Source organism: Leptonotus elevatus, chromosome 4 (assembly GCF_054856555.1).
Source record: "Leptonotus elevatus isolate MCC_2025b chromosome 4, RoL_Lele_1.0, whole genome shotgun sequence".
NCBI classification, from domain to species: domain Eukaryota; kingdom Metazoa; phylum Chordata; class Actinopteri; order Syngnathiformes; family Syngnathidae; genus Leptonotus; species Leptonotus elevatus.
Window position 1 is genome coordinate 26530377 of NC_141242.1, and position 24705 is coordinate 26555081.

At 40.7% G+C, this 24705-nt stretch overlaps 1 protein-coding gene across 1 annotated transcript in view; it reads right to left on the reverse strand.

The window, feature by feature from the left end:
- siah1 (siah E3 ubiquitin protein ligase 1) overlaps positions 1–23208 on the reverse strand; it is a 25727-nt gene extending 2519 nt beyond the window's left edge. Inside the window, exons 1-4 of the mRNA XM_086073131.1 lie at positions 23116–23208; positions 11931–11987; positions 3724–3905; positions 2830–3126 (exon numbers count right to left, since the gene is read on the reverse strand). Of these exons, the coding sequence (XP_085929257.1) occupies positions 2830–3126; positions 3724–3905; positions 11931–11940 (489 nt within the window). The 5' untranslated portion in view covers positions 11941–11987; positions 23116–23208. The remainder of the gene's footprint in view (positions 1–2829; positions 3127–3723; positions 3906–11930; positions 11988–23115) is intronic.
- Positions 23209–24705: the final 1497 nt, after the last annotated feature.

Consider the following 24705-nt stretch of genomic DNA (forward strand, 5'->3'; position numbering starts at 1 on the left):
TTTTTCCCTGAGCATTAAATTGCATCTTGCACTTGGAAATATCCATCTATCAAAAAAAAATTTTTTTTCCAGGGATGAGCAATGCCAGCATTATCAACCCTTTCGTGGCCGTTTTACAAAAAGGAACTAGGAATTATATTAAGAGAAATTTGCCCTTACTATCATGCAATTTGAAGGGAGAATGCTATATGCTACATACTATAAAAGGTTATTTAAGGTTACCTCGTGTATCAAAAATAAAAATAGTATTGGTATCAGTAACTACTCAAGAGTACTTACACGTACTGGTATCGGTCCCCCCCCCCCAAAAAAGTGGTATCAAACATCCCTTTCTTCTTTTTTTTTTTTTTACAGATTATAATATAAGTGCTTCCTCTTGTAAAAACAGCCACTGTGTCAAAACATGCAGTACAGTGGAACCTTGATTTAAAAGACCCGCAACCAATGGACTCCAGATGGAAGACAGAAAATAGCTGTACAGTAGCTGTCAAAGTCTGTTAGTTCCACAATTGCCACAACGCCATTCCGCTGGCGTTGGGCCAAAACATTGGAACATCCAAAACAGTCACTTTTCACTTTTCAAAAACGACACGTTGGTTCAAACATGAACATTGCATCATCAACGAAAGTAACACGTTAGAGATTGGTCGATCATTTGTAAAAAAACAAAAAACAACAGCAACAGCAACAAAAACACCAATAACATGTGGACTGACCAATAGTATAGACTTTTGAAAAAAATATGAAATTTGTCATGAGGTTTTGGCCCGACATGAGCGATTTACTAACACTGACCAGTCCACATATTTACAGGTTGTGAAAGAGTTGTCATAGATACAGACTAGAGCAAGCTCGCGTGCCTATGTGGCAGCCATGTTAGCAGGTGCGACTGTGCCATCAAAGTTAATGAAAAGCATGCACATTAGCTTAGCATCACTGTAGGCTCTAAAGGAGCGTATCACATCCACGTGGTCGTATCAACAGCTGCTGTTCAACGGAGCGAGTTCATTTATGTGTCTCTCGAACAAGCTTTCCATTTTTGCTACAGTATACTACAGTGTTTTTTTGTCAGGCCCTTCTCTACTGCATCCAATCGTAATGAAGGTGGAAAAAGAGAAGCTCTAATATTAAATACGTTTACATGCAGTCAATATTTGGGTTAAGGTCAGAATTCCGGTTTCTGAAACAATCGCGGTAACACATTTACATGCGTGGTGTCATTTGTGCTCGACTGAAATAACCCGTTCGGACAACGATGCACGGACTACGTAATTACGTAAATAACGTCATTTCCGCTTTTAACTTACTACAGTCAATAAAATACATTTTTATGTCACTCGCCACGCTAAATAAAGTAGTCTATTTCCTCCTCGCTCCAGAAGTGTGGTTCTTTGCTGCAAGTGTCATGTTTGTTGACAACGGCTTGAGTATTTCCGGTGGGTTACACGCCAGAAGCACAAACTTATATACTTGTATTTACTGTATGTGTATATAGGCACAAATTGTGACGTTTTCGCCGTAGAGACACAAAATAATGTGAAAACGCAGTGGAGAAATCAATGTATCCTTTAGCAAGTAGGACGGAGCTGCACATACAAGTCGTAACGAGACCAAGATTCCTTGCGAATCAAATCAGCGAAGAAGAAGAAAAGAAGACTAAGAAAAAATAGCGAGCACAGCGAAAAACAATGCACCAATCGTTCGAGATATTCCAAATGCATTTATATGAGCAAGAATTCCGGTTATGAAAGGAGTAACCCAGGGCTCTTCGGTTTTTTTAAAAACCCGAATGAGAGTGTATGCTGTTTTTGTGCATGTTTACATGGCCTTACAAAACACGAATATTGCCAATACTCTGGTTTTAAAAGGGTTATTGCCTGCATGTAAATGGAGTCAGCTGCATCACAGAGACAAAATTGAATTAGTCAAGTAAGCTGTCTCTCATTCTTTTACAGTGTTGGACATCATCGCTCCGATTCTGGCGCCTCGATTCAATTTCGTTCCTAACGATTCAAGAGTTTTGCTTTAAATGAGGGAGCTAACCAGTTATTGGGTGGGGGTGGGGGGCGGGAACAAATAAAAGATGTATCCGAAGGAAAATGTGTCTAATAGAGGCATTGTAGGAAAACATGCCGTATGCTTGCATGTGTGAATGCTATGCTAAATATTAGATGCACCCATTTGCATTTATGTTAACCTTCTGTTTTAGTTCCAGTTTAACTTGTTGGCATAAAAGGTGTTTTACTAGTTTACTTACCCAATTTGAACTGGTGTGGTAGCTGAGGGTTCGGAAGGTTGAAGATGTGATACATGCAATCAACTCTATTCCTTGAATCTGGAGTTTTTTTGATATATTAGAATTGAAACCTCTTTTACACAATATTATTTTGCGACTGTTGCACTGAGCAGACACTGGTTCTTAGGAATTAAACTCATTACTCGCTTTATAAGGGTACATGGCTGCTAAGAAGTCCGAGAGGTCACACTAAATGTAGTGAGCAAATTAGCAATTGCGGACTGTGCCTTACGTACACAAGAACCCCCCCCCCCCCCCCCTCTCTCTCTATCCCTCTCGACATAATTTGATGTGTGTGATGTGGATGACTCTTACAAAGTGAAACTGAAGATGAATTTTACCAGGCCATAGTGCAGTAAATGTATTTTAATTTTGCATATTTGGCATCTAAATTTAAGTGTTTTGGAATGAAGGAAAACCTAACAATGGAGTTGAATTGCCACTACTTTGATGACGCTGGCAGCACTGCATTAAAACATTAACAACAGCGCCACCGTGTGGACACTGCACAGTGGCTGGAGTGTGCATCTGACCTGCAGTGTGGTGATGGACTTGTGCTGGTGCATCAAGTGAGGCATGACAGCGTCCAGGGAGCCCTGCCACTTGCAGGAGGCGCCGGGGCACGGGCACGAGTACGGCCGGAACTCGCACAGCTCCTCGTGCTCCGTCTTGTCCGTGTGCGGCAGCGTGACTTCGCAGCCCGACGAGGCATATTTGCACGGGAAGAGCACAGAGTTGGCCACCTTTTCCATGGCCAGGTTCCTGATGGAGCCCAGCGGCCCTCGACAGGTGGGGCAGCAGGTGAGTTTGGGACGACAGTTGGAGCATACCTGAGAAAGGAGCGTAAGAAGCCTTTGAACTTTAAGACCAGACAGGTTTGAATCTCACACACATAATCATACAATCCAACCAGGAAGTATTTGTGAGCCCGATAATGAACAAGGCCATCACACGTTTCTTTCCTCTGCTTTGTGTTACATCTTGGATCATGAAAAGTCCAAGCTGCAACCATTCATCTCACTTGGCAGTCATAGGGAAAATTATTTTATATCCGCCTGACAGGTGTGTTGTTTTACTGCCCTGATCACAAACGGACATGCACCCTAGACACTGTTTATAATGCAACAGTTTTTCAACACAGAGCAGAATATTGTAGTCTTATTAGTCATTTGACAGCAACAATTTGACGGGCTGTCAAGACCAAGACTTTGCAAGTGCAGACGAGGACAATGGATATGTTATGCATCAAAAAGCTTAGGCTTTATTTCAAGTTCTTGCAAAGCTATTTTGTGGTCATTGAAAACAAGTCTGGTAGTTGGTCAATCAGGCCGAAATAATAAAAAGAGTCTAATGCAGCAAAATATGCATTTTACATATACTGAGACCTGTTTAACAAGAAACATCCAAGCAGGAGCTCACATACATACCAGGTGTCCCGACTGGCACTGAAGAATGGGGGGCAGGACATAGTCAAAGCACACCGGGCACTCAAACAGGCTGGCCAGGTCACTGTTGGAGGCGGTGGTCCCCGACAGGGTGGGCACACGCTGAGAGGCCGGGCACTTGGACGTTCCTGTGGGCAGCGCGGTGGCAGTCTGGCGACTCATTTCTGATCAAAACACACAGACGCACGCGCACGCACACGCACACGCACACGCACACACACACACAGTGAAGGGCCGTGAATAAAAGCCGCGTTTTACATATGACATTGACGACGAGCTACTGTTTTCATCCATCCATTCTCTGAAGCGCTTATCCTCACTAGGGTCAATATACTAGCTGTAGTGCAGTACTCGGCAGCGTGCTCTTTTTCGACAGTTTACCAAGTGACCCTCTCCTTCTCCGGTGTGCACAATGAAGCTGCCGGTACTCACAAACACCAGCAAGGCGGATACTCGCTCCCGTGTTTAATTCAAACAGACACTTGCTTGCAGCGTGTGTTTTTTTGTGTTTTTTTTGCTTGCGTCACCACAACATCCTCTTTCGGCCATATTCTTTCGGCTTGAATTTTATTTCTGAAAATATTCGGCCAAAAATGGCAAAAATTGGCTTTTTCCGACATTCGGCCGGACACATTTTCAGTGGCAATTAGTGCATCACTAATTTTAATGATTGCTTACTGAGGCTCTAAAAATTAGTGGTGATCGAGAGAATTACACATCCAAGTTTTCTATTTCCTTTCAAATGATATTTTTTTTCACCAAAAATTCCATTCGCAAATACAGATGTCTTGGGGAAAAAAATACATCCCATTTTGGGGTGGGGGACAAATAAAATATTAAAATCTATTGAAAAAATAAAATTATGCGCATTCACAGGAGCTAGAAATCTAGAACGCGAATATGCCTTGGCTGTAGTTTTAAGTTGTAATATCACTATTTACCACTGGATGGCAGACATTGCTTATTTGTGCTTACTAGGGATAGATACCTTTCACATTTTAACCGGTAAAATTACCAATTTTCTGTACCTGGGAATCGATACCGGTGCTCAACAGTACTTTTGTACTCTCTCTTTTTTTTTTTTTTACTTATTTGGATGGTAAGAAATTACATTAAAAAGACAGTTGGAAGAAGAGGACAAGAATAATTGGGTACAAATTAATCATCTGAATGTACCCGACGTGGTCTGTAATGCTCACTAAATTTTGGCCATACGTTTTATTGTTCCAAATTACAATGTATATTTACCGTCAAGGTAAAGCCATGTACCTTCCAGCACGAATTGATTCGGTGGGGGCAGACGGACCTCTCGGTTTTGTCGACTGTGTACTGCACCTAAAAGGCAGCTGACGGCTCTTAGCGGGTGAGGATGCCGCCAGCACCTCCCTCTAGCCGTGCACCGATTGCGGCTAACTGGGAACATTGCCATGCTCCACCCGGCGCGGATGCTGTCATACTTCGTAAACTGTATTTGGTTTGGCGCCGTAAAAGTCTCGCTCGCTTCCAACCCAGGAAATTTATTTTTAGCGTGTGAAAACCAGCGCAAGTGGGTGACCCCAGCACGCTGGTGTACGTACAATGTTGTGTGTTCAAGTGCGCCATGGAAAATTGTCAACGCCTCTACTCCTTACAGTCACAACTTGACATGCTTCAGCCCCGAAACATGGCACCGTTTGATTTGTCAAAGTAAAAGCAAACACTCCATATTTATCACACTTTGTTACGATTAGCAAACTTTTTTTTTCTTATCACAAAAGCCTAGAATTTGAACAAGGTTGTGTATACTTTATATCCACTGTAGCTATGATTTGACATCCAGGTTGGTCGCAGCATCTGTATGTGCAAGCTTAATGCTTCTACTCTGGGCTTGCCTATTTGTACACACATCTGCTGTGATGGGGATAATGCCTTTGCGACTATTAATAGTGCTTTTTAGCTGGCAAGCATACCAGCAGCAGGAGCAGCGACAGAAGCCAGAGCTCGCAGCCATGTAATTAGCACAGGACATTGAGATAGTCCAAGGCCAGGGTCAGTCAGTTAGCATGCACAACTGATATAAGCAGTCAAGGCAGGTCCTTGCAGGCAATTACTCAGTTGCCTAATCCATTTTAAGGACAACACTACGACCACAGCAAAGACAAGAATGACAACTGGTGCATTACAAAGAGTGCATTGATCTTAGAACTGTTTATTCTGGGTATTCATTTAAGCACGTTTACTATTTTGATGTAGGTGCTCTAAAGAAGAGCAATTTTGTTATATTTCTGTGAAAGGAGGCAGTTGGTAGACCACTGGGTAGTCTGACAAATGCCCGAGTCACAGTCAGTCAGCTACATAGGCCTAATAGGTGAGTGCATTATAGAGTATGGAAGTGTGGAACTCCCAATGTTGAGTATAGATTTTTGACCGGCAAATATGCTTAAATGTATTTGCAAGTATGTTTGACCGTACTCAAATATGGTTGGGTGACGACCACTCTACCACTGAGCTATTTTACAAGGCAATTGCCCTAAGCGTCTTGTGTACCCCAACATGGCCAGCGTTGCAAAGGCCCTTTATAGCTGCTGGGATCTCTAGTTAATCAAATTACTGTAATTAATCTTTACATGGGACAACACTGAAGAAATTACACTTTGAAACAAAGAAAAGTAGTCCGTGGACTACTATTTATATAGCTCTTTTTTTTTTTTTCTATACCCTCACATTCACCCATTCACAGACCAGTGGTCGGGCTGCTGCCACGGAAGGCGCTGCCAGGTCCACTGGGAGAAAATCGGGGTTCAATATCTTGCTCAAGGACACTTTGACATGGTCACCAGGGGTCAGGATCGAACCCACAACCTCACAGATGGGAGATGACTACTCTACCACTGAGCCACGCCACCCCTGTGCACGGCTTATACAACAGTCGTCTTCTTCTTTTCCTTTCGGCTTTTCCCTTCAGGGGTCGCCACAGCGAATCAATTGCCTCCATCTAACCATGTCCTCTGAATCCTCTGCGCTCACATCAACTACCTACATGTCCTCTTTAACTACACCCATAAACCTCCTCTTTGGTCTTCCTCTAGACCTCCTGCCTGGCCTTTGAAAACTCAGCATCCTTCTGCCAATATACTCCTCTGGACATGTCCAAATCATCTCAGTCTGGCCTCTCTGACTATCTCCAAATCTTCTAACATGCTGTTCCTCTGATGTACTCATTCCTAATTGTATCCATCCTGGTCACTCCTAAAGAGAACCTCAGCATCTTCATCTCTGCCACCTCCAGCTCTGCCTCCTGTCTTTTCCTCAGTGGCACTGTCTCCAGACCAAACAACATCGCTGGTCGCACCACAGTTTTATAAACGTTTCCTTTCATTTTAGCTGAAACTCTTCTATCACACAACACACCTGACACTTTTCTCCAGCTTGCCTGCACACGCTTCTTCACTTACTACTCGCAAATGTTCACCTCTGCCGTCAGTCTAGCTTCAACTACTCTTTCCCATAGCTTCATTGTGTGGCTCATCAGCTTTATTCCTCTGTAGTTGCCACAACTCTGCACATCTCCCTTTTGTCCTTAAAAATGGTCACCAGCACACGTCTCCATTCCTCAGGCATCTTCTCACCATCTAAGATCCCGTTTTACAACCCAGTCACAAATTATACTGCTACCTCTCCTAGACACTTCCATACCTCCACAAGTATATCATCAGGACCAAGTGCCTTCCTACTCTCCATCCTCTTCAATGCCCTTCTCACTTCATCCTTGCTAATCTTTGCTTCCTGGTCCACAACAGTCACGTCTTCTACTCTGCATTCTCTCTCAGTTTCCTCATTCATCAACTCTTCAAAGTACTCTTTCCAACTTCCCTTCACACTACTGGCTTCTGTCAAAACAACTTGCATCCCTATCCTTTATTACCCAAACATGCTGCAAGTCCTTCCCATCTCTGCCTCTTTGCCTTGCCAACCAGTATAGATCAGTCTCTCCCTCCTTACTGTCCAACCTAGCATACAAGTCATCAGAAGCCCCTTGTTTGGCCTTTTCCACTTCTACTTTCACCTTACGCTGCATTTCCCAGTCATCCTACACACTACCATCCTATGCCGTCTAGCTACACTCTCACCTACCACTACTTTGCAGTCGGTGATCTCCTTTAGATTACAGTCTACACAAGATGTAGATTACCTGTGTACTCCGACCGCCACTCTTGTAGGTCACCCTATGTTCCTGCCTCTTCTGGAAGAAAGTATTCACAACAGCCATTTCCATTCTTTTTGCAAGGTCAACCACCATCTGTCCTTCTGCGTTCCTCTCCTGGATACCAAACTTTCCCATCACCTCCGTTTCCTGCACCAACGTGTCCATTGAAGTCTGCACCAATGACAACTCTCTCACTTGTAGGGATGCTCTGCATCATTTCATCAAGGTCCAATCAAAAGTTCTGCTCCTCCTCCTCCAGCTTACATCCTACCTCTGGCGCATACCCACTAACAACATTTATCATCACACCTTTGATTCCTAGCTTCAGGCTCATCACTCTGACACTCTTTTAACCTACAGGGCGTTCCTAACAAACTCCTCCTTAACGATAATTCCTACTCCATTTCTCTTCCTATCTACAAAATGATAGAACAACTTGACCCCTGCTCCTAAACTTCTTTATTAGCTCCCTTTCCACCTGGTCTCCTGAACACACAGTATGGCCACCTTCCTCCTCTGCATCATGTCAACCAGCTCTCTACCTTTTCCTGTCATAGTTCCAACATTCAAAGTCCCTACTCTCAGTCCCAGACTCTTGGTGTTCCTCTTCTCTTTCTTCCTACAAACACACCATCCTCCTCTCCTTCTTCGACCAACAGTAGTCTAGTTTCTACAGACACCCTGTAGGTCAACAGCACCGATGGCGGTCGTTGTTAACCCAAGCTTCGACCGATCCTGTATGGAAGTCATATATTTGATTCGCATTTTTGATTTGGCCAAAGTTTTACGTCGGATGCCCTTCCTGACACAACCCTCTGTATTTATCCGGGCTTGGGACCGGCACAAGAAGACACTGACTTGTGCTCCCTTGCGGCTACATTACGGCTTATACAACAGTGTCCCTCAAAATAACTTAAAATGCAGCAATTAATAATTTTCAACAAATGTGAATACATCCCTAAATGAAAATGCATACGTCTCAATATTTTGTATGACCAAATTTTTTTTCCAGCCCTGTCTTAGACTCTTGGGCATAGAGTTTACCAGAGCTTCACAGTTTGCCACTGGAACACTCTTCCACTCCTCCATGACAACATCATAGAGCTGGTGAATATTTAAGACCCTACACTCCTCCACCGTCGACATTAACAGTGGCCTGTGTCGGAACACCTAAAATTAACCATTCAACACTTTTGATAAAAAATACAATACTTGAGAGTTATCTTGTATCAACTCATTCACTCCCAGCCATTTTCACTGAAGCAAAGATTTTGACTAATTTTTAAGGCCCACAGAATATTGTGTTCTATTGCTATAATAACATGGAACCTAAAAAAGAAAGATTAGACTCTCTTCTTTCATCAGGAAAAAAAGTATATTTGTATCCGTTTCAGTTTTGTAGCAATTAGCATTAGAATATAGCTACGTTTAATCAAGATTCACATTTCTGGTGAAAACACTGACAAAAAGAGCTTTGTTACAACATGGGCCTGGCTGATCTCTTATACTGTGCTGCCACCTGCTGGCCGTTTTGTCAATAACTATTATTGCTTTAAGCCAGTGGTTGTCAACCTCGGTCCTCGAGTACCCCTATCCAGCCTGTTTTCCATTTCTCTGCTAAAAGAGGTGTTTCAAACGATAAGCTAATCAGCAAGCTCTACATGAAGGCTGTATTGATCCTCAGCTGTGTTGGCTGAGGGAGACATAAAAAACAGGCTGGATAGGGATACTCGAGGACCGGGGTTAAGAAACACTGCTTTAAGCGACCTCTTTAAGTCAGAAGCGACATCAAAGCCTTCTGTATACTCTTGCATTAAAAAAATATATATATATAAAACATGTACAGTAATTTCTGGACTATAAGGTGCACCTGACTATTGACCTTTTGCACGTGATTTTACAGCCCTCATGGGAACGCCCCCCCCCCCCCCCCCCTCCAGGACGCTGGACGGCAAAAGAGCCACTTGCCTGTATTGTAACCATTGAATCTCGTACAGCATTAAGTCCTTTATCTAATCGATTATCTTATAAAATGGTGATATCTTGCTGTGCGGTCGGTTGTAAAGACAGGCAAAGGAGTAAACCAAATATTGCTTTTTATCACATTCCTACTATGAAGACGAACAACTTCGATTGATAGCAGCACTCAACAGAAAGGACTGGCAGCCCACAAAGTATTCGCGGATTTTAAGTGATAATTTTTTGCAAGATTAGTAGATAAATGTTCAGACATTTTACTAGTAAACGTAACAAAGATTGTAACAGGTGTCGAATTGCGTGTTTCAAATCACATTAACGAGCCAGATAGTTAGCGTTCACTCCAACTGCACGAACACACAGCTTAGTTTTAAAATGCACCTTCTTCAAAACTATTAAGTGCATTTGACTGTTTAATAATGGGGGATTTAGTCTTTGTGCTTGGTGGAGCCGGAGTCATATTCATGAAATTACTGCATAGCTTGCCACTACGATAGTCATTTGTTCCATGCTAATAAACATAGTACCATAACATCACAGCTTTTCAATTTAGAACGGACTGTGTAAAAATAAGTCAGCATGATAAACAATTTTTACCTTTGCATTACGAGGTATATTTTCCTCCGGTGTGGGCGTACTCAGCCAGCCAGAAGCTTTTAAATCAGCCCCGGTGTAAGGAGAAGAGACGGCATTGACTACATAATGATATAGGGTCGTGCACTGTGAATTCCGGCTATGTCTGCGATTTGATTAACTTGGTAAAAACAGCAGGCAACAGAAGGTAAGGGGCTGTTTTCAAACTAGCGATCTCCAACTTAAGTAAATATCACGCTCTATGAGTCCGACTAAATGTGCAACTTTGACTGACAGGCGACCATCGGTTGAAGTAGTAGACTCCATGGGTCTGTGGGCAATAATAACTTTTAAATGGTAAAATAACAGTCGCTAAGTCACTAAGTCGCTCCGGGTCACGTCCACTTCCATTCAACAATCATTTCCTTCCGCCGTCCATCATAGGGCAGTCACGTGATCACGTGACGTTGGTGCAAATGGTCAATAAGTCACGCTAGCTAAATTTGTGGAATACTTACTGGAATAGTTTGTTACACATATAAGCTGCACCCGACTGTAAGCCGCAGGTGTTTTAATGTTACCACACCGGGTTTCCGCTTTCTTTTCCATAATAAGGGCGCAAATTGTCTCACTCTCATTCTGTCTCTCCTACTGTATATGAGCTCACTTGGTTTGTTTTGCTCTGCCTGACGCTCTTGCGCTTCCTTTATAGTGCGCCCCCTTGTGATCTGATGGATAAGCCGCACCTTTGTATTAGCCGCAGGGTCCAATGCAAGTGAAAAAAGTAGCGGCTTATAGTCCAGAAATTACTGTAAACACGTTTTTGGGAGGGAAGGAAAAAGTATTTAAAAAAGTTTTTACATGGGATTGAATGCGGTTATTATGAATTGCTTTATTTTATTATGAATCATATTATTTATTATCATTTATATCCTACAGTTATTTGTTTTTGTTTTGCAAAGTGGTGTCAAGTCTTGCAGTGATGAAGTGACGAGTTCTGTAGATTTGCTGTGTTGTCATCCTCAAAAACGGCATGTTTGTTCAATCAATGATATTGCATCAAATATAGCAAGCAATTTTCAACGCTCAAGCATGATGAATAATTTGTAATAATAACAATAATAATAATACATTACACACATATGCGGGGACCGACTAATAGATTTTTGAAAATGTTTTTAAATTGCCCAAATTCTGACATGTGCCCAAGGCCAGCAATATGTACAGGGCCAGTGTTAGTTCTGGGAGGGCCACCACAATTGGGTCCTGGTATCCCGAACGAAAAGGCTTAATGTAGAATCCTGCCTGGAGTCTCAATTGTATTTTGAATTATTTCAAGCACACAGTTTACTTTGTGTATTAAATGCACAATAAAAATAAAGCTGCTTTGAATTGCCTTCTAAAGTTAATTGAAGAGGATATGCCCTCACCATGACATAAAAAAAGCACTCACCTTCGTCCATAAGATTTCCAAATAAGGCTTTCGTCTTCTCTTGAAATGTGGGGACCTCTGAAAAGAAAGAAAAGGGGGAAAATGCAAAATTAGTCTGACAAAACAACAAATCAAATGGTTACAATTGAATGGAAAACTTGTTTTAAATGAATACAGTGTGGCATCGTACAGTATATCCACTAGTTTTAACTTTCCTTTTTCTGATAATGAGATGATACAATGTTTCAGGCCATTTTGAACCTACTTTTATTTGAAACAACATGGAAAAACACTGATATTTTTGGTCTCATTTCTGATCACTATTCTAGAGCCAAACAGAACCTGTTTTTTTACTCGCTCTTTAGAGGCATAAGAAAGGTTGTTAAGAAAGCAATTGATTAGCGGCATAGCCATAAAACCAAGATTTGGTTGCATACCTTTTGGGACTGAGGATTTCAAACTGGCCAACTGACAAATTTACTAAGTGACACAAAAATCAATGGGCATTTAAGGGTTTTTAACCGTAGCCTTTCATCTTAATTGTTGAAAGGCAAAACACGTAATTTGCTGCTCCAAATGACAAAGGGCAAAATGTGGTAACAATCGCAGTCCTGCCATGAATAAACTAGTGATGAGTCGAATACTTGGCCACTGAAAAATTTCGGCCGAAAATGGCAAAAATATGCTTTTTCGGCATTCGGCCAAATAAATTCCAAGCCGAAATAAACGCTGCAAGCAAGTGTCTGTTTGAATTAAATACCAAACACGGGAGTGAGTATCCGCCTTGCTGCTCGCTGGCGTTTATAAGTACCGGCAGCCTTATTGTGCACACTGGAGAAGGAGAGGATCGCTTGGTTAACCATGTTAAAAAAGAGAGCGCTGCAGAGTACTGCACTACAGGTGAGCCACTCTTTCTCCTGCAGCACCTTCTTTTTTTTCTTTGATGAGAGCCCCTCGAGCGCTTCCACTTTTTCACTTGCATTCTGGTGGCGTGCTAAATACTTTAGCTAATGTTAGCACTATTGCTATCAACAGTTTTAAACAAGTAAACACCACTATCTCCGGGTGACTACAGACCTGTACAGGACGCCGTGTGTGACTTCGCAGTCAGTTCCCGAAGCCGATTAGCTGGTGCGAACAAAAGTATTTATTTATTTTTAAACTTTGGTAAATATGTGAATGTGTCGATTTTAGGTGTCCCGCACCGTGTCCCGCTCCAAATAGCCTACAAATGTGTCAGCCGCACCGCACGCATCCGTGCCCACCGGTGCGAACTACTGTACATTGACTATAAAGTGCAATTGCGCCGCCAGAAAATGCTCAGTTGTTCACCCCGCGTTTGGTGTTTAATGTACCATTCGCCAACATGTCTCTGATGTCTGTGGTGTGGACGCATTTCAATTATGTTGTGCTAAATAGGCCTAAATATTTTATAATATTATAAATTTTAATTATTATAATAAATGCAATGATAATAAAAAATTGGCATAATTTTTTCCCGCAGTTTTGGTTTTTGGCCAAGCAATTCTCATTTTCGGTTTTAGCCCAAAAAATTTCCTTTTGGTGCATCCCTAGAATAAACCATCTTACTTTTAGGTCTGTTGGTGTTTCTTGGGGCCACTCACGGACATTATCTGAACAAGATAGTCAAAGCAGTAATAGAGAGTGGAATACAAAATGTACCTAGACCAGAGGGAAGCATCGAGGGCCGGAGTCCTGCAGGTTTTGCATGTTGTCCTTCTCCAACACAGCTGATATATGATCAGCTCATCAGCAAGCTCTGCATAAGCCTGATAACGATCCTGTTGTTTGGAATCAGCTTGTGTTGGAAGTGAGAAACCTCCAAAACCTGCAGGACTCCATCCGGCCCTCGAGGACCGAGATTGCCCACCTCTGACCTAGACCAAAGATGCTGCTGTAAAGCACTTGTGCAGTCCATCACTCCTCACCTTATCCATGGCAACTCCTCACTGACCACATTTACATGCAAGCAATAACCCTTTTGAAAAATTTTCATATTCAGGTGTTGGAATGCCATGTAAACGCACAAAAACCTGACTATGCTCTTAGTCGAGTTGTTAAAAACCCAGAGTAAGACCCCCGGGTTACCCCTTTCATAACCCAATTTCTTGTTCATGTAAACAGCATTCACAATACCTCATTTGAGCGGGGCATTGGTTTGCATTCTTCATATTATTATTCTTTTCTTCACTTATTTGTATTCACAAGGAATCTTGCTTGAATACATTGAATTCTTTGCTGCATTTTCACATTATTTTCCGTCTCTACGGTGACAATGCCACAGTTTGTATCTATATCTGTACAGAAATTTCTGGACTATAAGGCGCACCTGACTATAAGCTGCGCTAGCTAAATTTGGGGAATACTTGAGTTTGTTACACATATAAGCCGCAACAGACTAAGCCGCAGGCGTTTTAATGTTACCGCACTGGGTTCCCACTACTTTATTTTCCATAATGAGGGCGCAAATTGTTTTGCTCTTGTTCTGTCTCTCCTACTGTATTTGGGCTCACTCCTTTATAGTGTGACCCCTTGTGATCTGATGGATAAGCTGCACCTTTGTATTAGCCGCAGGGTCCAATGCAAGTGAAAAAAGTAGCGGCTTATAGTCCAGAAATGACTGTAAACACGTGTTTGAGAGGGAAGGAAAAAGTATTTTAAAACGTTTTTACATGGGATTGAATGAGGTTATTATGAATTGCTTTCTTTAATTATGAATCATATTATTTATTATCATTTATATCCTAGAGTTATTTGTTTTGCAAAGTGGTGTCAAGTCTTGCAGTGATTAAGTGATATAAATCAATGTTGTTGTTTTTTAATCTAACATAGAAAGCTAAAAGCGGAAATTACGTCTATTTGCGTAATAACGTTGTCCGTTTTGTCGTGCTTATGAACAGGGTACTCCAATAGAGCACAAATAACCATACATACAAGAGTAACTGTCCGCCACACATGTAAACGGGTTATCGCGAATGTTTAAGAAAGTAGAGTTTTAACCCGAATATTGTCTATTTGGCTGCATGTAAGCGTAGTCACTCATACTTACAATTGCTACAGTTGCCTTAATCACGACAGGATCATATTTCACTCGAGTGGTCGCCCCATTAGGTCAACGTGCTTGAAGGTACATTGAAGCTGCAACTACGCTTCTTTTTTTGCACGAGGCTGAATTTGTGACAATTAACTTTTAAATTGCAGATTTTCTTCGATCTAAAATCTGATTTACTAGATATTGTTGAGGTAAGTGTTAGATTAAATTTCTTCTTTGGATCCTGTTCCTACATTCCCTCTAGGCACTGTCACTTGGGGGAGGTTCCAAGCATTTTTGTTGAACTGTCACTCAAGACTCCACTCCCCATGCAGTTGATACCACGCCCAACATGGAGTGCTGGGCGATATGGAAAAATTATTCTATCACGATATATGCTATTTTATGTCAAATAACGATAACGATGTGCCACAATACATTCTGTTATTCTTTAAAAAAAATTCTACAACACACTATGACTTTACGTTTTCTCATTTTATGTTCAAGTGACATTAAACAGATGTGTCTCAAATGAGAAATGCAGTAGTGCTGTAGAGTAGTGAGTAGTGCTGCTATAATTATTATCAGACGCAAACAGAAGAGGCACAGTGACATTTTTCACAAAATTGATTCATCTAAATAAGAGGAATAAAAAAAATGTTCAGAGAGAAATTGATTAAAAAATAAATAAAAATACGAGCTCTACTGTGTAATGTAATTTTGAGAACATTTATTGTGTAGATGTCTAAAGTCAAAATCTAATCTCAGGACTACATTGTCAAAAAAAAAAATAACATTTACCGGTAGTGATGTTAAATGTAGGGATGCACGATAATATCGGTGGCCGATAATTATCTTCAATTATCGACCAATTTGACGTCAAACAGATAAAGAAAGCTGCCGATAATTATCGGCAAATATCAATCAATTTGACATCATACAGATAAACCAGATAATAAAGAAATTTGCCGATAATAATAGACATGCCACGTTTGTCCATCTATTGTGGTTGTGGCTCAAGTTGTGCCCAAATCCTCAACCCCTCCCCTCTCCTATGCTGGTGTTGCATATTTGTGACATCATAATGCGCACGACCTTGTGTTCACATCAGATGCATCATGGTGACATGGCAGTCGCCAGTGTGGGCTTTCTTTTCTGTGTTACATTTATAAAACATGACTGTTTTGTTTTTGGCAAACTCAAAATGAATTACCGTTTGTCTTTGAGGCAGAGATATCAATAAAATGCAGCTTCATGGTTCTTTACACAATGTTTCAATGTATTTGTATATGTTAGGACTTGAAAGTACATTTGTATTCAAGTTAATTTTGCAAAAAGTTTAATCCTTCTCACGACTGACGTACATGACGCCGTAACAATCACATCACTTCCCGTTTACCGAATTGTATAGCATTAGTTTCTTTCTCCAGATACTCATTAAATTGCCTGCTATATTGCTGTTCAAAGTTAGACACGCTCCACTTTAACGCGGTTCCAACGAAACTTTTGTGAAAAGCGTAATCGATCACCCAAGCACTTACTGCCACGTCAACGATAACATTAGCCGGTTAGCATAGCCGTATGTATGGCTTCTCCGTCTTTCTCACTAGTTAATCAATCCTCGTAATCGCTTCGTGAGAATGTCGGCACTTGCAACTTTTATACGCCGCCATGCAGGCTATCATTAGTAACTCTAGGAGCGAAAGCGCAACGTGTTTATGTGTAGTATTAGCCAGCCAAAGCCCGTTGCTATGCTAGTAGAACCGATCTTGTCTCGACTTAGAGTACCTGCTTGTAGGTAATGTAAACATCTCAGCGAAGCTTTTGGGGCTGCCCTCGCCGTTCAATTTTTGGAAAAAATTTAAAATCCTTGTTTTAATGAGGCTAAAAATACACGTCATGTAGACACGTAAACTGCTATGCGAAACAGATTATTTCAAGCCTTGTGTTGGCCGAAAGGAGCGAGGGAGTACGCAGCATTCTTTGAGGTGGCTTTTTTTTTTAACAGTTAATATTTATGGGTTTATTGTTTTTGTTAAGTTTTTCAAAGTAGAAGGCTTCGTTGTTTGCCTTTACCCACTTTGTTTTCTATTAATTTTCATTGACTCTAAGCGGTTCAAATAATGGATGGATGATAGTTGGCAGCGTAAACTTGTAATGTATGACCGCTATGTATCATGATTCACTGTTATGTGTTGTTCAGGCTGCCACCTAGGGACAGCTGTGTGAAATAAGTATGTCAATGAATGCTTTGGTCCGTCAGACAAGCATTATGTCACTTATTTTGTTTGCTTTAATAAAAATGCCGATAGACACGATAGGAACAAAAATGGCACGATAAAAAAATAATTATCGTCTTCATGATAATATCGTAACATTCGGGTCAGAAGTCTGAAACTCAAAAAAACAGATTGGAAACTAAAAAAAAAACTGATTTGAAACTGTAAAAAATAAGATCGGAATCTGAAAAGATAAAACATTCAACTGGAAAAATAAGACCTCAAATGTCAAAATATAATATAAAACGTGTGACCCTAAGTTAATTCCATAATATTATGCCACCCTATTCTATGCATTCATGTGTCAAATAAAAATAATAAAATAGTGGTTATACTGCAGTTTTAATTTAGGCTATAATTCCAAAACAAAACAATGTTGTTTTATAGGAGCATTGCAAAACAAAGCTTCGGCCAAATGGTGCTCAGGAGGGGGGAAAAAAAGTTTGCAGTTGGTAAGAGAAGGAAGAAAATTCCCAAACTGTCTGTCTTCCACTCTCTCCCGCTCCTGGAGTTTGGTAGGTGTCACTGCAGGGTGTGGAGCTGAGCCGGTGTCCAATATCAGCACTAACTGAGTATGCTCACAATGACTGACTGACTGACTGACTGACTCAATCACTCCCGCGCCCTCTTCACCATCTATATGCTAGCCAAACTAATAACTCCTTCATCCCTACTACTTGCTTTCCCTTTTTTTCCCCATATACCTACTCATGTTTGTAGCGTGTTCAGCAGCATAACTGTTAACCATGGACATTCTCCCTCTCTTTCCCCCTGCCCCCCCTACCTCCGCCCAACTCGATTTGCAGGGCTCAGATTTCAGCCTCCTCTGTCAGTAGGCTCTACCACCAGCTGCCGTCTCCGACACCATATCTCATTTTTCTTTTCACAATGTACTGCTCATTGCATATAGTCCAAACTATGGTGGCCCTCAAATGCAAATCGCAACAGCAAATGGAAAAATAATAATAATAATTAAATATACAGTGCTGCTCAAAAGTTCGTGAACCCTGCAGGCATGGTCAGATTTGTTGTATAAAATATTAAAATAACCTTATTAAATGTTTAGTCATACCCAAATCTACAATGCTGACATTGAAAATAATGGACTTGAACAAAAAGAATAATATTGACATTCATTCTTGAACAAAAGTTGTTGATTTAAGAATAACTGATTTCATGGGTGCAAAAGTATGTGAACCTCTCACTTAAATCGGACATTGCACCTCCTTTTGCAATGAGAACTTCATCCAAACACTTTCTTTAGTGATTTACCAGTCTTTCACATCTACTTTAAGAGATTTATGCCCCTCTTCCTTGCAAAATGCAGCCAATTGAGAAAGGTTGGATGGGCGTCTAGCATAAACTGCCCGCTTCAGGTCCCGCCACAGTATTTTGAAATAATTCAAGTCAGGATTTTAACTGGGCACATCCAGAACAGGAATCTTGTTGTTCTTCAGCCATTGCTTGGTTGTATTGCTGGAATGCTTTGGATTATTGTCATGCTACATGATCAATCGTCCACCAGGCTGTAACTTCACAAAGGACGGCTTCAGGTTATGTTCCAGGATTTTACAATATTCCTCTGAAATCATGATTCCCTGGATTATGTGGAGTTGTCCAGGTCCTGGGGATGAAAAGCCAGCCCGGAATTTGACATTCTCACCCCCATGCTCTAGGGTGAAGGTTATTTTGCTGGTGTGCAGTGTTGACTTTTCACCAAACATGACTGTTTTAGTTGTGACCAAACAGTTCAATTTTGGACTAATCTGTCCACAGAAGGGACTTCCAAAAAGCTTCAGTGTTGTCCAGGTATTTTGTGAGCAGAGGCTTCTACCTAGCAAGCCTTCCATGAAAGCCTTGTCGATTGACTTTTATTCTGTTTGTTGAAACATTCACACGTGTCCCTGATTCAGCAAAAGAGGTCTGCAAATCCCTTGATGTGATGGACAGGTTGGCTTTCACCTGAATTATAATTTTTCTTGTGTTTCTTGCTGATATTTTAGAAGGTCGTCCACTTCTAGGCAGGATTGTAGTAATTTTTAGTGTTCTCTAGTTGCAGATGATTTGCTTCACAGTGGAATGATGAAGCACAATTATTTTTTTGATGACTTTATAGCTTTCCCCAGAGAGATTTGCTGTCACTACCCACTTCCTGAGGTCCCCTGAGATTTCTCTTCCTCTCAGCATGACTGACCTGTATGGGTTCACCTGGGTAAGACTAAAGCGACGTATTTTTGTCTCAGTTCCAGTCAGTAATGCACAATTATGATTTTGGATTTCTCACGGGGATTGCCGCTACTATATATGGTCAAATGGAGGTAGTTCTCAATGCAAACGTGACTAAATTTGCGCAAGCTTGACAATTTAAAACAGGAGGTATTTATCAACACACAGTACTACTTACTGATGTGAATAGGACAGGTGTCCTTACACTTGATAAATATTTATTTTTTTGTACTTTTACTACACATCAGAGCTCGACACTGCGACTAACTTTACAGTGTGTTCTGGTAAAAATTTAATCCGGTTGCACGGCGTGAGTACATATGTTTTAATTAGTGGTGCAATGGCTCATCTTTGAACTGTGATCCATATGGATCAAGCGCCACGATTCAGGTCGTACATAATCCACGGAACGCGCTGCGAAGGCCAACTTCAAAATAAAAGCCAACTAATACATTGGTGTCAGAGCAATTGCCTTGTTAGACTTGTACTTTGAAGTTGACCTTCGGAGCGCGCGGTGGCGTGGCAGCTCAAGGTGGCTAGCTTGATTCGTCCTCACACGACTACCAACATCAGTACAACGGCATCCCTGAAATCATATTCAAATCGCTAATTAATGATGCCAAAATATCGCTAATTAATTAGTCTGTCATTGTATGATACGGCAAGTCTCCGGCGTTACCAACTAGCAACTAACTGGAGCGTAAACACTGACATTGCTCGCATTAGGTGAGATTCAAGATGCATTAAATGCAGTCCGACATTTCAAAGTCAGACAGAAAAAAAAAAGTCAATCAATGCATTAAACGTTAATAATAGCAAATATCAACAATACTTTGTCATGGTATCATTACTATAAATACATGGTAGCGTTTCCGCAGTCAGCTGCGCGCACTCTTTTGCAGCGCAGCCTCAGCAGACAGCCTCTGGCAGCCAGGAGAGCCCACACAGCTACCTTGCTTGCTCAGCAGCGGCAGGAGGGCTAAACTAGCCGGTCTTTGTTGGACAAGAAAAAGCAAGATGCCTTGTTGTTTTGTTATTAGCCATTAACCGTAGTGTACCTGTGTATAGCTGCTTCAAGTTGTGCCTCATAGCCTGTGTTTAGTAACATCAGGGCTCATTTGCAATCATCATACCCAAGAAGTGCAAGACTCACAGAGAAGAATATTGACATGCTTGTCTATATTATAAAAAGAAATCTCAAAGAAACTACAGACTAGTGATACAACAAACTTAGTCATTCATAGAATAAAGTGCACTTTCTAAATCTTTGTATGCCTAAATAGATATTTGCACTTTTAAATGTAAGCATTTAAAAAATAATAAAAAAATGCTCGTTAACTTTGTGTAGTTTACTCCTTCAAAATATTGTTGATTGTTATTTACAATTGTGTAGTTTACTACCTCAAAATATAGTTCTGATTACTTGTATAGTTAACCACCTCAAATTTTTTCTTATTGTTGTTTCCTGTGTGTTTTTGCCTCAGAGGCTCAGACATACCAAAGTTTTGTCATTGTGGTATTTTTTGTATGACAAATTCTTTCATTTGTGTTCATTATAATTTATTTGCATGTAAAAACGTTTTTTATTTTTCATTTTATGGTTATTAATAATTTGATCTAATTAGTTATTTATTTGCGGTTATTTGCCATGTTCGGATTATTTGTTTGCCACGGCTTCTGCACAGCTACATATCCTACTCCCAAACACATGGTTGCTTTGTGATTGGTCCGAACCACCAGTTGTTCGGATCAGTGAAAATCAGCGGGCTCGGTACAAGATGGATTCTCTGGAATTTGTGAACTAGCAAATACCGCAAGAATTCAGCTTGCAGAGCGAGGTTAGAGCTTTCTGACGTGTGTACAAACTTGGGTTTTGTTGTCGCAATAGGAACAGAACTGCATGGCAAAACACTGTACATATATAGATTTTTATAATCAAATCCATTATAGTTTTGACACTCTGGAAACAAAGCTCTACTTCCACAAGCAGTAGAAAACATTTAACAATGATAAATTAATTACCTTGAATTTGATCAATATCAAAAAGCTGCAAAAACAACATTTGGCTCCATTATTAACAACCCTGTGTTGCCTTAAAATGATACTTGACTAATTTAGCCATTTTCAGCAGTAAGAACTTAATATTTTGTCTATAATTAATTTGATCACTTTATTATTTTTCATTTACAATTACAAAAACACATTTTGCCAGTCGACTAAAAATGACATCATGTGTGCTCAGGGCTCAGTTTGCTAACGTCACATGGCCAAACCAGGAAAACAGGTGAGCAGTGATTGGTAGTCATTTAAATTGGTCGTAACTGTAATTTTCAGTTGACAGCAAGTGGCAAAATTTGTTTTTTAATGTATTAATTGTAAATGAAAAATAATGCAATTATCAAGTTAATTATGGACAAAATGTTTGCTGAAAATGGCTAAATGGATCAAGTATCCCTTTAAAAGACACATCGCACAAGTGACTGATATACCACGCATATTGCCACCATAAAAATAACTGCAACACATACCATTGTTTAGGCATGTTTTGTAAAATGCTGTGCTCCTAATTATATTGGGGAACACTGCAAAAAACACACTTCTAGGAGTGTTGAAGCACCACTGTTTATGCTTGACTCAGTGAGTGTTGTTATGGCAACAGGCTACTCAGCTGATCACTAACAGTTTTTGTGAGCCCAATGAAAAAAGGCTACAGGTGCAGAGTCTAATGCCACCTTTTTGGTGCATCCTCTTTCTTTAATTAAATGAAAGCAATGACAATGTAGTCAGTGTTAATTTTAACGAATTTTCTACAATACAAAGAAGAGTGACAATGTGCTCCAGCTCAAGCTAAGAAATACATTTGTTGCTCGTAATGTCGCTTATACATGGAATAAAGCTCATTTTACACCGGAGCATTAATCCCTACAAGTATAGACGCTAAATGACGAAATGCAGCAGAGAATGTACCTCCCAGGCTTGTTCATTACACGTACACAGGTGTGCATGTTACGACCAGGTCAACTTAGAGCACCCGATTAAAAAGATGAGATAATGTTCGAGGACGCAGACGTTCCAATTACATGTTATGCTCAATGCTGACATTCAAGCCTCTACTTGAAGCCAGGTCACTCACGGCAACCACAACCAAGTCAGTGTTGCTCTTTCAACTAACACTGTTCACTAACACGGACATTCTAAAGTATACATTTATCTTTAACCAGTCATTTAGGTTGAGACAAACTGCGGCAACTACAAAATTTGTGAAATTGTGTGATTTTCACTGCAAACAGCGGCATGTTCCTTGCTGGCTTGTGTTACAGACACACAAGGCCTTGTCGTGACGGACAGCAGCAACCTTAGCATGTAAGCTCACGAAATCGATTATTTGTTGGCGTAGCGAGCCAGCTACCAAAACAAACAAACGAAAACGTGTCCACTTGCTAGAAGTAACGCGTCATGTTCGTCTGAACGCGACAACTAAAGGATTATTTAACAAATAAAGGCCGCAAACAAGCTAGCAACATGGCTCTCTAATGTTAGCCCCCACGCTAATGGAGGGGAAGCTAACGCTGTTGTTTTGAACGAGCACACTCGCTTAAACAAACAAAAAACCGCATCCTTTCGCCATCAATAGCATGACCCAGCTTACCTCGGAAGAACTATCCTTGACTTCACCGCGAGTAAAAGGACGTATACGCGGAGAGGAGGTCGTCAGCGGTTCAGTGTAGTCCGTGTTTCTTTGGTTAGCTGCAGGGATACACATTCGCAAATGCTCGTGAAGCAGAGGCGAGACGCCAGGCGCTAAGTAGTAGCATCTAGCAGCCGCTCGGGCTCGGCCTCGCGCACAAGTTTGCCTCGGGAGCGCGCCCATCACTTGCCATCTCAGCCAGCAAGCTCTCATAAAATCAAAGTTTGGCAGTACAGCACTTGCTGTATCTTCACAAGGCAAGGAGAGTTTATTTATTTAGCACCGTTCAAACACAAGACAAATTACTCGTGCTTTACTAAGACAAAAAAAAAGAGGATTAAAAACAATCAAATGAAAAGGTTAAAATCAGGTTGAAAATCCTAACTAAAAAAAAGAGCAAAATGAAGGAAATTGGCAAAGCATATTACACACAATAAATTAGTTTCAACAGTCTCATATAGTTTAGTTAGTGGTGTGCAATAATGCAAGATTTGGTATTGAAACGATATAAAGTAAATATCAGGTGAGTCTCGATAATATAGATGAAAGTTTTGATATTGAGATCGATATGATACTTTAAAGAAAATAATAGTTATTGAAAATTCAGAGCTTAGCCTACGTCACAAGTCAAAATGGCGGTAAACTCGGTGAATGGAAGCTCTCCGCTCATTGACAAGAATTGGACTTTGGATTGTCGATATTTCATTTGTGAGGATTATTTTGTTTCAAAATGTGATGAAATGCTGTTTTACTACTCCTACTTCTACTACTACTACTGCAAATTGCCTGCTTTGTATGTTAGTCACAGGCAAAAGCATACGCCAGTTGTTTTTTACTGTGTAAAGGAAGCATTTTCATTACGGAAATATCAGAAATGCCCGGATGTTCTGAATTGACAAACTCTATCGTTTTAGTTCATTTGTTTAAAATCCAGTAAATATAGAATTCATTTTAATGACATCACTAGTCAATAATTGTATAGGAGAGAAAAATAACTCAAGTACTGATCTCATGATACTGCAGTCAAGCAATAACAATACCCGCATGTCTCTGTATCGATATTCATATTTGGATTAGTCCGCCCACAACTCATTAGCTGTTGACTGGCATTTCCTCATCTCATCATGGAGGCCGTGGTGATGATCTGCATGTGTGATTTGGTGATCTGCGGAGCCTTGCAGTAGTTTCTAACTTGCTGAAGCACCCCCAAACATGGCCTAAATACGCGTCTGGGGTAAGCTAAGATGATGTAGTGTTTACTGTATTTTGTTCATTTCCTACAGTTTGTTTTCAAACGTTACAATGGTGCAATGTTGACCAATGTGCTCAACCAATGAGCGACCATCAGTGATTTTTACCCATAAGGTAAACCAGATGGTATCTAGGGGTGGGACCAAATTGTCTGTTACAATACAGCATTGATACACAGGCATCAAAAATTGATATTGTCGCTGTCTGGTGAAAAAGCAGACCGCCAAAAACGTCAATTGACGTTATTGGCGATATACAGTGGGCATGTCAATTGTTTTTGTTTTTTTCCTCAGTGCAACG